Here is a 14931-nt window from a genome sequence, read left to right as displayed (position 1 = left end):
TTCTTCTTTAGGCAAATTGACCTTAGACAAATGAGTAGCTTTTGAAGGTTATTGAACAAACATGTGTCATGCGCACAATTTACGCAGAACATCAGACATTTTGATTGTAATCTAAAGACATAGATTACAACTGATCTTTTGCTTCAGTTGAGCTTAAAACTAATAATTTTACCCCAGGTTCTTGTCATCGCAACATCGCTGAAACCACACAACAGAATGTCATGAAACTTTGTAGATAATAAGGACATACTATGTAGATGTGCATATCGACAGGAAAATATGATTCAATTTTTTTTCTAGGATAATGCCCCTTTGAACTTAGAATTGTGGCCTAAATATACTACTGCAACAATTTGTCATTGCAACTCCTCTGAAACCACACAACAGAAATTCATGAAACTTTGTAGTTAATGAGGACATAATATGTAGATGTGCATATCCACAAGAAATTTTTATCAGTTGACTCTTTTGGGAGTTTAAAATCTTTGAACTTAGGAATCTGGTCAGATTTTGTTTGCCCAGTGAAAAGTTTGTCATCGCAACTCCTCTGAAACCACACAACAGAATTTCACGAAATTTTGTAGATAATAAGGACATACTATGTATATGTGCATATATAGATAGCAAATTATGATTCATTTTTTTTCTAGGAGATATGCTCCTTTGAACTTAGAATTTTGGCCTTAATATACTGCTGCAACAGTTTGTCATTGCAACTCCTCTGAAACCACGCAAAAGAAGTCCATGAAACGTTGTACTTCATTAGGACATAATATGTTGATGTGCATATCCACAAGATTTTTTTTCAGTTGACTTATTTAGGAGTTATCAGTCTTTGAACTAAGAAATCTGGTGAGATTTTGTTTGCCCAGTGACAATGTGGGGGGGGGGGGGGGTGGAGCATGTGACGTGCTCACAAAGGTTCTTTGATTTATTCTGTCAGAAGACTTGTAAACGAACAAAACCTTTTATTCTATATTGTTTCACAAGCAATGAATCCGATATGTTATTACATCATACCGGACGGTGACCTATAGTTGTCTAAATCTGCCTAAATGACTTTGTTGGATAGTTGTCTCATTGGAAATCATACCACACCTCCTTATTTTATATATTGTTTTTAGTTATATTATATTACCATAGTGTCCATGATGCTGCAATCGACATAGATACCACCTTGTTTATAATTAAAATATATAACGTGTCAATATTTAATTTTCGGTTAAACAACAGTAGGACCAGTGCTTGGCTTGGAATAAATGACTGGGATGTTGAAAATGTATGGGTATGGAGTGACAAGTCTGCATTAACCTTCACTGCATGGAATCGCAATGAACCAAATAATTACAACAATGAAGATTGTGCTATGATTGTACAAAACGGAAAATGGGTTGACATAAATTGTTTTTCCCATCAACCAGTAATTTGCAAAAGACTAATGGGTAATATTAATAACCTTTTTTTTAATTCCTTTATGTATTTTCACATGAACTTTGTTACTTACATCTAAAAGTCTTCTTTACGTCATTGATTTACTATTGGCCGCTTTTTAATCGTAAATGCTGCAGACATTTTTCAAATGGTAAATTAGACCATATTGCAAATAAAAAACCAAAACAACAGAAACAATCATTAACAAAAAAAAATTCTCTTTGATAACTTAAAAATCTACAGACAAACTCAAAACATATATCTTTAAATTAAACCACTAAAACTAAACAAACTCATTTTTTATAACCTATGCATTCGTTATATTAGATAAATTATGTTTGATTATCTTAATGGTAAGCTTTTAAATTGATATTTCTGACATTGTATATTTTTAAGTTTATAATTTTGTATGTATATTACTAACAAATACTAACAGCTGTATAAATATATGTCATTTACTATTATTATACTTCATGTCAAAATGCCAGATTTAGATTGGTTAATACGAGGGAGACAATTTACTCTATTCTATGGTAAATAGAGCAGATTGTAACTCCTCGAAAAGACATTGTCAACCTTGGCTTCGCCTCAGTTGACAATGTTTTCTCGGGGTAACAATCTGCTCTATCACCCTCTCAGCTATGTGTTATTTATATAATGTTAACGAGACCGGGATAAGGTACCAGTACTTGATTTTTTTCATCTAACAAATGTACAGATTTCAATAGAATACGTAAAACAAAATCAGTATGAACAAATTCCGGATTGATTTTTGGTTCTTAAAAAGGAGGAGGTGTGATAAGGGTCATTGTTGAGCCTTCGAAATTGTCAAATTATTCAAATTATATCACTTTTATTGATAAATGAACAGTTTAGTATAATATTGAATCTTTTGTGCTATAAAGTCACTCGTGCTGTCTCGAAATCGACATATTTGGACTAAAATGGCCAGTTTCCAAATAGGTTTCGGATAAAAAGATATGAACCGAGGCCTGACTCAGAAAGATGTTTTACACAAATTATCATCCTTGCAAAATACATCTTGTAATTTTGGGTAAGGCCTTGTTAATTTTATGATCTCAAAATGAGACTATTTTGGCAGTTTTTGCCATTTTGCACTGAATTCCAGTAGTTCAAATCCCTAATTCTAATTTGGAAGACAAAATTCTTAATTAAAACACAGATATCTGACAGACTTAATATCTTTTGAATACCTGAAAGATGTCATTTTTAGGACACATGAATTCAAGGGGCCAAAAAAATGGCCTGGCATTTACCCTTTTCTTTGATACTCTTATTAAGATTAAATAGGGTGATACTGTGTTTAAGAAATGCCCAATTTTAAATTAATTTTAGTCATTTATATCGGTCAATTTTTAAGCAAGATCATATCAGAAGCATTTAACACAGCCAAATATTTGTGGAATGTTCAATAAAAATTAGTATTTACCTCCTACATACATATTTGTAAAGTATTTAAACGTGTTATGAGCATTATTATTTTAAAGAACAAACACATTTTTATTAAATCAAGAATTTGAAAAGGTAATTGCTTCAATTTTGAGTTCATACATTGCTGTCATAACTGTTCCATGATTATCTTTTCGGTCATATGTAAGTGTCATGTTTTTGCAGGTACGCCTTTTGTGACAACCGTAACACCGCCCATAGGAATCACCTGTAAGTTATTTTCAATGATAACTACAGTAATACTCATTCATTTTAATTCACAGAAAATAACTCATGCATTAACACGATTTCATCTTGAAAAATTAGATCAGTCATACTCAAATAATTTTTAATATAGCAAAGTGCTATCGACCAATGAAATTGTAGGTTTTGATGTTTCTTAATTGTGAAGATTGAATGTAAATCATATTCTTAGTAAGGGACTGTCTTTCGTTCAGGCCTACTTACAGTTCAAAACAAATAATTTTTACAAATGAACTGAAAGTGCCCCGAAGCACATTTATCAGCTTGAAAGGATTTATAATTTATACTAACTAAAAGTTGAATTTCGAAACAAACAAAAGAATCTAAGTAATTTGAAGTTTACTGGTGCAGTAAAATTGGTACAGTTAATGTTGTTAGTTCCTATTGACAAAGCCTAAGGGGACTTTAGGTTTGCAATCCGTCTGTCCGTCCGTCAGTCTAGCAATTCATTTTTCCACTCTTTTTTCTTCGTGCTTGAAGATATTTATTTGATATTTGGTATATAATTTTATCATGACCAGTTAATACAGATCAAGTTTGAATTTTGTTCCGGTCAGAATGCAGAGTTATGGTCCTTTGATTTTGCAAGGATACCATATCTAATTATTTTATATTTATCGTCCTTTCCCGAGCATGATGAGGTTTTAAGATAATCTTCCTCAACATCAATGTTAATTATTTAGCAATGATCAATCAACAAAAATATTTATTGTAATGAATGGATATTCTAAGCAGGATAATGGTGTTGAAATATAATACAACTGTATTGCATTTTGACTGTGTAAGCCCAATTATTGGTAATTTTGATATGTTTACTTAAATTATATTATACTTAGTAACTGAACTTTTTGGAATATTTTATGTGCATATAATCTGTCGGTACCTGTATCTTGGCATTGTACATGGTCATGTTTTTCTCTGACTATCAATGACGTCTGTACACTAAATCCATTGGATGTTGGATGTGTACTGATTGGTATTTTAGTCTTAGATGCCTGGTTTTTTAATTAGTTGTTATTGGCTTTGAACTAGATGTCAGTAACTGCAAGTAGTTTCAGATCTGTACTTAGTGTCTTTTTCTTGTGGGGATGTATAAACACATCAGTTTTCCGCACTTTTTTCATCATTCTTGAAGAAATTGATTTGATATTTGTTATATAGTTTAACCATGACAAGTTATAGATCAAGTTAAAATTGTAGTCTGTTCAGATGATTTTTTTGCAAAGTTATGGTCCTTGGACTAAGAAAATTCACACACAAGTAATCAGTTTTCCACACTTCTTTTAGTCATTTTGTTCAAAGTACAATGAAATCTGAAGCAGTAGGGGACTATGTATTGCCATGCAATACTCTCAGAATGCTTATTATGTAAATATTAATAACTTCGATATTACAATAACAATGCAAAAAAAAACAGGAAGTTAAAACAAATTTTGAATTTCATGTAAAAGATAAAACAAAGAAGAAGTGGTATGATTGCCAATGAGACAACTCTCTACCAGAGACCAAATGACGTAGAAGTTAACAAATTTAGGTGACCGTACGGCCTTCATATAAAAGTCAGTTTATTTGAACATTTGAATTTAAATAATTACCTCACATAATTAAGAAAAATTTGATGTAGAGAGCTGGGATAAAATATTGGCTGTGGAAAAAAAATTGTGTTACTCAAATTTAGAATTTATTGATTTGAAATGTTAATTAGCAGAAAGATAAATCCTCACTAAAATACAAACATGATTTACATTTATACTCACAATAGGAAACTTATACAATTCTTACAATTCAATCATACTGTTGTGTCATCTAATGTCTAAAACACAATTTATTAATATTTCCGAAATGATAGAAAGTCCTTACACCACTGAGGCTAATCCAAAATGAAACAGAAAGTCGTGCATTGATTATAAACATTGCACTGACAATGAATCGAATTCTTGAATACATTAAAGTAAGATATTATTTTACTAATAGCCTAGCTTAAGCGCTTTATAACATTCTAAGTTTGTTAAAATTTCTGACCAGTCGATCAGTTTCTTTTGGTAAAATAAATTGCAATTGGGTCAAAACTTTGAATGAACTATTATAGGTGGAGAGAAACAATGATAATCAAGTTATAGTAGTATAGCTTTATTTTTATCTGTTCTAAACTCACCAAACTAACAAAATCGAATTAAATGCCATGTATTTTTTGGTCAATATACTGCGTTGAGATATAAACAACGGTTGTTGTCAATATCGTGTAGTAATTAATTTCCAATGACTTCGTGCTGTAATGAAAGAAATATGCAAGTTATAAACGACGTTTTCGAGTGTGCGTCTTATTTCAAGAGCTGTAACGCAGTTTTACTGCTAAAAATGGCAAAACTGAAATCAGTTTTATGTGTTTGAAGATAAAGTTATTTATAATGAGATAGAATACCAGTATGTCATTTTATTGACAATCTGCCAAATTTTGACAAATAAGGAATCGTACATTCTTGAACCTTTATTTGACAAAAACTGTACTCTACAATTGTTGACCGAACATAAAAAGTACATATAATATGCCATTGAGTGGTATGTGATATTATGATATAAGGTGAGTTCGTTAATTGAGTAGCATTACTGATATTGCTCCACTTCAAGAACATGTATTGTTAAAAAAACACACACATTCTATTTGTAAGAACATATGAAATTTACTTCTGACCATAAACTTTATTTGAGAATTAAGCTTAATGTTGTTCAAATCCCTACCCACGTGCAGCATAAGAGACTTGGAAAATGGTTTTGTTTAGGGCCAAGTATTTAGTCTTTCAAATCCTGGCATTTTTCGTAAGGCACATCTGCATTTTCAATACATGAACATATTTTGTCTAAATGTACTTGTCTTGATACTAGCCGCTGTATGACCATGCATCATATCTGTACTTATTTGCTTATTGTACTAATTACATTATTATATCCAAATCCTCTCATTAAAATGGTTTGCAGTAAAAAAAAATTATGATAAGTTGCAGAATGTCGTAAACCGTCTGCTGTAGATAAAAGGTAATTGGCATATTTTAACTTTTTGATGTCAAATACAAACTTCAACTGGTTTAAGGGAAAAGACAATGAACACGATTCTAAGAGGTCTTAATTACTCCTATGCTTTTGGTATCGGGCAAGGCTGGCGTAATATTATTTATAACTGTTACAAAATAAGAAAAAACATACACAAAAAGATTAAAAAGCAACGTTATAAGCTAATAATTCTTATATGATTTGCATATCTATAAATACTTGAAACGGATTGGTTAATTAGAATTTTTTACCTTGGTTTACACTTCGATAAACCATGTTTCTGAAACTACTTTCGTACCATCTATTCATGCGCGATACACATGCATATGCAGGGAGTCCGGGATTTTCAGCAAATTGAGATTGAAAAACAAAAACATAACAGTTTTTTTCTATTTTAATGCATATGTAACAAAAAAAAAAAATATTGCATTAAAGCTCTGAAAATGCATTAAATTAAAATTCATGAAAACTTCCGCGAAATTTCATGAATGATTTAGCGCATTTACGTCATGGCAAAACACGACGTCATACAAATGAAAACTTTCAAGCGAAAGATTATTTCGTTACTTGTACGCTTCAAATTCGGATAATATCTCATTAAAATGCAGTTTTTGAGGTAGGTGCTATTTCATTTTAGATTCTGTTGCATTTATCGAACATGTACGGATATTAGAAATTCAATATGGCGACTAACTCCTTAGTTACGACATGTGCATTTGATGGTAGTAGCCATCAAACAAAAAATCTTAACTAAAAATCGCGAATGTTTGACTGAAGAATTATAAGGATTAAACACATTTTTTCTAGAGGTTATTGATGTGTAAACCGGGGCTCTTACTCACAAACTTAACATAAAAGTCCTTCGGACTTTTATTCAGTTTGTGAGTTAATCGCCCCGGTTTACACATCAATAACCTCTAGAAAAAATGTGTTTAATCCTATAATAAAATGGTTTGAGACATCAATTTTGAACTATATTCGCTAAGTTTTGTATTATATATATTATGTTTGAATGTAATCTATAATAATGTTATCCGTTTGAAAGCATACAAAAGTAAATTCCATTCCATACTTGTGAGTAATTAGACTTTGTGAGGAAATTCGATGTTTGCTTTTTCATTTATAATTTTGTTTTCATCTATATGTTTCGGAGTTTAGTGTGACGTCCATTTTCACTGAACCAGTACACATTTTTTTAGGGGCCAACTGAAGCCCGCCTCCGGGTGCGGGAATTTCTCGCTGTGTTGACCCATTGGTGGCCTTGGGCTGTTTTCTGATCTCTGGTCGGGTTGTTGTCTCTATGACACATTCCAAATTTCCATTCTCAATTTTATTTTCTGCAGTCCAGTAAAACGCCTATTTACGCATAATTAGCACTGAAAATATTATGATTGCATTTTATACACAGGCTATTTTGTCATCACATTTTCAAACCGATCTTCCGTCCATTAGTCCAACAAATATTTTCGTATCGTTTTTCCTTGGTAGTAATGAACATAATGAACTTCTGTATGTGTCTGTCCTGTCGTTTGTTGCTGTATATCATTTTGTTTTGTTTTGTTTTGTTTTGTTTTGTACATCAATAAGGCCGTTATTTTTGTCATTTGATTTATTTCACATTTTGGTGTCTTTTATAGCTTGTGGTGCTGAATGGATTTTGCTCATTGTTGAAGGCCGTACGGTGACATATAGTTGCTGAAATCTTTGGTGGAGTGTTGTCTCATTGAGAATCATATCACATCTTTTTATTTTATATCATATATTAGGCAACAGCTTGACGGTGACGCGTTGTAACATGTGAAAAAAGATAGGCGAAAGATACCGAAGGGTTTAAACAAACCCGGTGATAAGTCTAATTTCGGTAGGTCACATTCGGGGAAAAGGGAACGGGATTTTAAATACGACAATTGGAACATATCCGTCGTAACCTATGAAACAGATCAACCATTTCGTGATGGCGTCCATAAAATTTACGAAGGGATGATTTTAACTTCATCATTTGAAACTCTTGGTTTAATAGCTTCCTTGTGAGCAGCAACCCTCTATCAAGGAAATCATGATAGGAAATACAAGCCCTGGAATATCGTTTCAACTGGAAAATATATATACTCTGTATGCAGGCGCTGCTGGAATGGTGCTACATAGAAATGGAATGTTCACAACTTGGAAGCTCAAATCATCTCTTTTGTTGTAAAGTTTTTGTTTTCAACCGACTGTCATTGTATATTTCTAGATGTAAGTCAAGATATGAGGCAGACTTAACTGTATCTGTTGTATCCTTTATCTCAAGTTCGATGGGATAGATGCGTTCAACATAGTCACTAAATTGTGAATTATTTAGTGATATAATGTGTTAGCTAATGTTTGATCGGTTGTTTTTTTTCTTCTAAAAATATATCTGGAATATACTCATCATTGTTTTTGAAGATTGGATTCAATTATTTTTTGTTTAAACTTTAACTATTCCTGCAAGTGAAAAAAATATCTGTAGTGGCTGAGAAACTATTTTATACAAATAATAGGGGGAAACCAGATATGTTAAGTTAAATCACTCAATGATCCTTTTTAAACCAAAGTCGTCTTCCCCACAAAATATATACAGGCACTGTACATAAAATGGTCAGTCAAATCGTAATATGCTGTTATTTGGTTCCCCTGTTCAAATCACACCAGTCTATTACATGTGACTCTATATAAATAACACATAGCTGAGAGGGTGATAGAGCAGATTGTTACCCCGAGAAAACATTGTCAATGTTTAACTTAACATATGCGGTTTCCCTCTATTACTTTATATAAATAGTTTCATGGCCTTTACAGATAATTTTTCACTTGGAGGAATAGTTAAAGTTTAAACAAAAAATAATTGAATCCAATCTTCAATAATAAAATCAAACATATATATACCAACACAAAAATATTTCATAGAAATATAAAAACATGGAAGTTGTCTGAGAAGGAGTAGAAGTATATGATAATGAGACACAAATGCAACACCACGAAAACCAAGAAGAAATCTAAAAGTGTTTTTGTTTTTACAGCAATTGCATGCGGTGTAGAAAGTATGTGGTTGTTCTTCAACGGGTCATGCTACATGACAAGTCCTGTTGGAAGAAATTCACAATTAAGTTGGTATGACGCTCGAAAGTACTGTAACAGATATGGTTCTGACTTAGCTAGTATCCATACAAATGATGAGAACAGTTTTGTATATACCATAGTAAGTTATCGTCTGAACTTTTGTAATAATAAACACTTAGGTGACAATTAATTGGCCTGACAAAATAAACCTTGGTAAGTAAGAATTAAACAAAACATGTAAATTTTGCGTATTTACTAGCCTCCTCAAGCTCTTTTTTTAATAAAGAGTTTACTTTACTGTTAAAGTAATATATAGAAAGATACATTTTGGCATATCCGTAACATCAGAAACGTGTCCTTCCAATCCAACAAAACGTCACCAGTCGATGTAATTGTATCTCCAAACCTGCCTAGATGGTGTTGGGTGACGTTTAAACGTGTCCTTTATCTACCCAACCTCCCCAAAAGCGTATCTTTTTATTAAACGCTCAAACGTGTCCATCTATATGAGAGACTATTCTATTATCATGTTTGTGGTTTGAAAGCATATCCAGACACGTAGATTTAGCGTGACTTTATACCTGGTTTCTTTTTTGCGTAAGTTACGGCTTTTCTTAAATTTACAATTTTAAAATAATGACTTTCAAGGGATTTTTTACGTCAATAAATTAATAACAATTTGCGAGAGTACTAGAGGGTACTAGAATTGAGAAGTTTTAATGAAAGCTTACAAGGTAGTTGCTTGGTACTACAGAAGTAACATTCTTTAATTTTTTTTTATTTAGAAGTGTTCGTAGTATACAAAGTTTGAGACAATTTTATATCAGTGAGGCGGTAGAAGTGGGAAAGTGAATGAACTACAAAAGGACCATCTAATAAGCGTGCACAATTGCTATCTATTTTCGTATTGATTAGTAAATCAATTAAACGTTGCGAAAAGCATTCTTTATTATGCCATTCTTTCCCTAATCTGATATCCCATCATCTCATCATTCACTACGTACAATGTCATACGTATTGATACCGCGTCTATCCGATTTAACACTTCTTCCCTGCAGTAACCAATCCTGGACATGAGTTATTGTATGATAGAATTTGTGCAATAATCAACTGTATCACCTTCATTAAGGTGGTAGGTTTCCTCCAAAATTTTCGTCAAATCGTTCGATTGGATGCATTGTGAAGCCCGTTTGAAGTATTCTGTAATTAATTCAGGATTGAGAAATCCTTTATCTGGCTGGTTTAACTGAAATTCCAAGAAATTACAATAAGAAAGATAGAAGATAGGTCAGTAAACATTACTGTCGTCACAGGGGGGTTTAAATGCTAAATGCAGTTACTTTTTTTTAGCAAGGAAATTATTCAGACACGTTTGAGCAAGGAAAATAATTGGATATGCTTAGGAATAAAAATGTTTATGTTCTGGCGATATTGCATTTAAAGGTCAATTTTGAGCAACATGGTCACCTATAGTTTATTCCTTTCACTCACTGATTTGATTGCTTAATTGCTAATTTCTTTTTTTCATAAAATTGGAGCTAACTCATTGGGGAAACCATATGGTTTACATTTTTTACCGACACAGTTTTAACTTTAAGTATTATAGATAAAAATACATTTAACGTTTTGTTAGTTATTTGATGGTCTGGTCAAGGGATCTTTACTAGATAGACAATTCAAAATCTTTTAAGCGTCATTTTCCCGAAGAGAGGTGACTACAAAAATCAATATGTATCTGATGTTATGTTTGAAAAATAATTGTGTTCCAAAAATGTTAATGCAGAACCTTTTTTTATTTATCTATATTTCCTGCAAATTAGCCATTTCCTTTGAAATTAAGTTTTTCCGCATATTCGTTCTTTGCAGGCAAAGAAGACTAAAGAAGAATATTGGATTGGATTAAATGAATTGGAGAATCCTGGAAAATTTAAGTAGGAATCGCTATTAAAATAGTTAGAATAAGGCGGTTTTAAAAGAAATAAAAAGGATCTTAAAAGGGGAATAGTGACACATAATTTAATAAATTTTTAAAGATGAATTTTAAACCATATTAAGGCGACTGTAGTTTACAGTTGTTCGAAAACTCGCAAATCAATTAAGCGTTGCCAAATTAAGGTAAAAACCAAAAAAGGAACGAATCGCAGGAACAAAATATTTAGTTCTACTTATGAATCCTAGAACTATAATCTGATCATAAAGAATCACTCTATAAACGTTTTGTGCAATGTCATACACATTGAAGAGGAACCTTTTTTTTGTAAATACCCAGAACAAACTGTACAGAATTAGGATGTATAAAAACAAAAATATTTTTTTTTTAGTCTCGCTTAAAACTACCTTTGATTAGCAAATTGATGTTAGTTCCCAAAAAAACATCCTACATTGTACAGTAAGAAGCAGTATAATTATATATCAATAGGTCTATATTCTTCAAAAGACAGGTTTGGTAACGGATCATGTTCAACAAGTCAAGTCATTTATCATAGATTGTGTAATGAAGACTACAACGATAAAATTTGAAACGAAGATCTGAAATTACATCAGTCAATGTTAATGTTGATTAAGTCAGTTGAGATGGATACAATTATTTGAGTTTAAATGCATTTTTTATTGCAATAAATGTAATAAAATCGGATACATAGATTCTATAGCTAGTTTAAATAACAACAAAATTAAATCAATTATATTTTAATGATAATTAACGGTATACATTTCTACAACTGCATCAAATGCTTTCTAAACAATTCCCGTACTACACCAAGGACTCACTTCGATTTACCAATTTCACCACAAACATAAATCAAAACATCATAAAAACAATTTTACACGTTTGGTTTGATTGGTGCACAAATTAATGTGAACTCAATTTGCACAAGCCATATCAATAGGAAATAAACTATAAACCACTGCTTGTGGACTGTTAATCCACAGGTTATCATCAGCTCAGTAGCCAGTGCTTAGGTACTCACATTATTGATAAATACATGTCTAAAATTCCCAGTTTATGAATTAAGAAACTATTTAGAAACCAAGACTCCAACTCCATCAGGCAAAGTTGACCTTTGATTAAAACGGCTATTTTATTAGATTCTTTTGGTCATATGGCTCTCAACGTTTCAACGTATTTGTGCATATATGGGTTTGACTATTAAGTTTAATAGTAATCAAGAAAAGTGCTTGTGATGCACGAAATTGATAAAGTGTTATTTTCGATTGATTAATTAATTAACTAATTAATTATTTGAGAACAGATTAAACTGTTCAACATTTCTTATTTTGAATACACAAACTATTTCAAAGCCACGTTATTGTCGTGCACAAATTGAGTTGTTTGTCTAGACTATAATTTTAGCAGACTATTAGCAACTTTAACCGCGTGAATAATTTTATTGGAACGATATAAATATTTCATTTTTTTTTTCACTCATTTATACAAAAATACTAGAAGCCACAGTAGTAAATTTATATTAAAACTCGGAAATTTATTTTGAAAATATGCAACCATGATAGAAATAAGGGAAGGTATGAACCCCATACCGAAAGCAGAAGGAATGTATTGATAATGTTCACTGGTAACTTTGTCCGGTCGTTTATCTGTACCATATTTCTGTTGCGTTTTGCAACTACGATTTATAGTTTCTCGATATATTGGTCAACATTTTATCTGGCAATGCCTAAACGTGTGGCACGTTTTAAGTCCCATCGATGGTCTACTACCTATTTGCTGAAAACTTGATCATAGTATCTTAGTATTTGATACTAACTTTCTTCTGGTTATGACATGTGTTTGAATTTTCCTTTGGTATCCTTCGCCTCTCTAACATTAGAGAGGCGAAGAATACCAAAGGAAAATTTAAACTCATTTAAACTTACAACGCTTGGCAAAAACGAAAAACGACCAAAAGACAAACAACAGTATTTAAAACACAACATTGACAAGACCGAGCAACACGTACTCCATCAGAAACCGGAGGTGATCTCATGTACTCCGGAAGGTGAGGAAGATCGTGTTCCGCATGTGGAAGCCGTCGTGTTGCGTTTATAAGTAAAACCCGGTGATAGGTCTATTTTATGAGGTGAGATATAAGTGTGACAAGTTATTAGTTTCTACTTTTGTGTTTGCCGGAAACTTGTATCAATAGGGGACCATAGCTATAAATAATTTTTGTTACTTTTTTTTAAACTAAAAATTTTACCCTTTCATTGCCGGTTTTAAATAAAACATTTTTGTATTTTTGCTCTTTTTGAATAGAAAAAATCAAATGAATGTCAATTGTATAGGTTTGAAAATGAGGTATTTGTATTATTGTTCGCCTTAATAATCACAATAAAAGATGTAAAAACTTTGACTCATTTTAAGATGGATAAACAATGATGCAGTAGATTTTATTAATTGGGATCAAAATGAACCAAATGACCAGTATGGGGCAGAAAGATGTACTGCAATGAAAGCACTAAATGGTAAGCATTATCATCCTGCTTAATTTTTTCTTAGTTCATATATTATAAAATAATTGTGTTAAAAGACTATTAAGACAGAATTTTGAACTCAATAAAGCACAAGTGTGGTCTCCACGGAAACACATGCTTTTATAAAACTAAAAACGTATATTCCATCTGATTTCAATAAAGAAGCAATTAGAAAATGAAGATATGAACAAGTTTGTAAGTTAAAAGATATCGGTAAAAGGGAGACGGAAGATAACTTTGGACATTCCAACTCATAAGTCGAAAACAAACTGACAACGCCATTTTAAACAACGAAAAAGACCAGAACAGAAGACAAACAACAGTTTACAAAACACAACATAGAAAACTTAAGACTGAGCAACACGAACCCCGCAAAAAACTGGGGGTATTAAACAGGTAAAACAATCGCAAAGACGAATAACTGCTAGAAGTATATTGCATTTTATTTCTCTCGAATTGAATTTATAATATGATATTATTACGTGATTATTTCTGTATTGACTTTGTTATTGGTCCGAGGCTTGCCGTATTGGCCTGAGGCGAAGTCGAAGGCCAATACAGCTGGCCGAGGACCAATAACTAGGCCAATTCAGAAATAATCACGTAATGATAACTTTATTAATTAACTATGTACATACAGTGTTTGTCTTTTTTGTGTTTTATTTCCTTTCACAAGATTTTAACATGTTTTACATTGAAATCGAAATATCAAATTTGAGTTTCCTTTTTTAAGCTGCAATATCAAATGATATGGTGCTGTTTAGAAGAGTCTTCTTCATTTTTTGATGATTTGTTAACTCTTTTCAGACACTATAAAGTGTTACAATACATATTCAGATGCAACACATAAATAATAATTGGATAGGTACTGCCATTGCATGAGAGATTCAAAAACAAAATGACTAAATAAAACTAGGAGTTGAATATGATTGACAATGAGACAACTATCCATAGACCATGACCAAAGAACAGAGACTTGATCAATGTATTACAGGTCATCCTTCAACAATCCATCCATATGAGGTTCGGGTTGAAAAATATATGATACAAAAACGTGAGAAGCGAAAGTAAACAGTAAATTGAAATGCACTCATTAAACTGATAAACTGTTTAAAATAGTTATGAGGTCGACAAGAAATGAGCTTTGTGGTAATCTACAGATTCGTTGCCCAAACCTGAAATAATTCA

The 14931-nt window shown here is 31.9% G+C and overlaps 1 protein-coding gene across 1 annotated transcript in view; it reads left to right on the top strand.

Moving 5' to 3' along the window:
* Positions 1 to 14931, top strand: part of LOC127727755 (macrophage mannose receptor 1-like) — a 66268-nt gene that overhangs the window by 33000 nt on the left and 18337 nt on the right. The window contains exons 24-28 of the mRNA XM_052234871.1: positions 1234 to 1442; positions 3067 to 3111; positions 9234 to 9412; positions 11140 to 11204; positions 13634 to 13734. Of these exons, the coding sequence (XP_052090831.1) occupies positions 1234 to 1442; positions 3067 to 3111; positions 9234 to 9412; positions 11140 to 11204; positions 13634 to 13734 (599 nt within the window). The remainder of the gene's footprint in view (positions 1 to 1233; positions 1443 to 3066; positions 3112 to 9233; positions 9413 to 11139; positions 11205 to 13633; positions 13735 to 14931) is intronic.

This window comes from Mytilus californianus, unplaced genomic scaffold, assembly GCF_021869535.1.
Source record: "Mytilus californianus isolate M0D057914Y unplaced genomic scaffold, xbMytCali1.0.p SCAF_2, whole genome shotgun sequence".
Lineage (NCBI taxonomy): Eukaryota > Metazoa > Mollusca > Bivalvia > Mytilida > Mytilidae > Mytilus > Mytilus californianus.
This window is presented reverse-complemented; position numbering and strand designations above follow the sequence as displayed.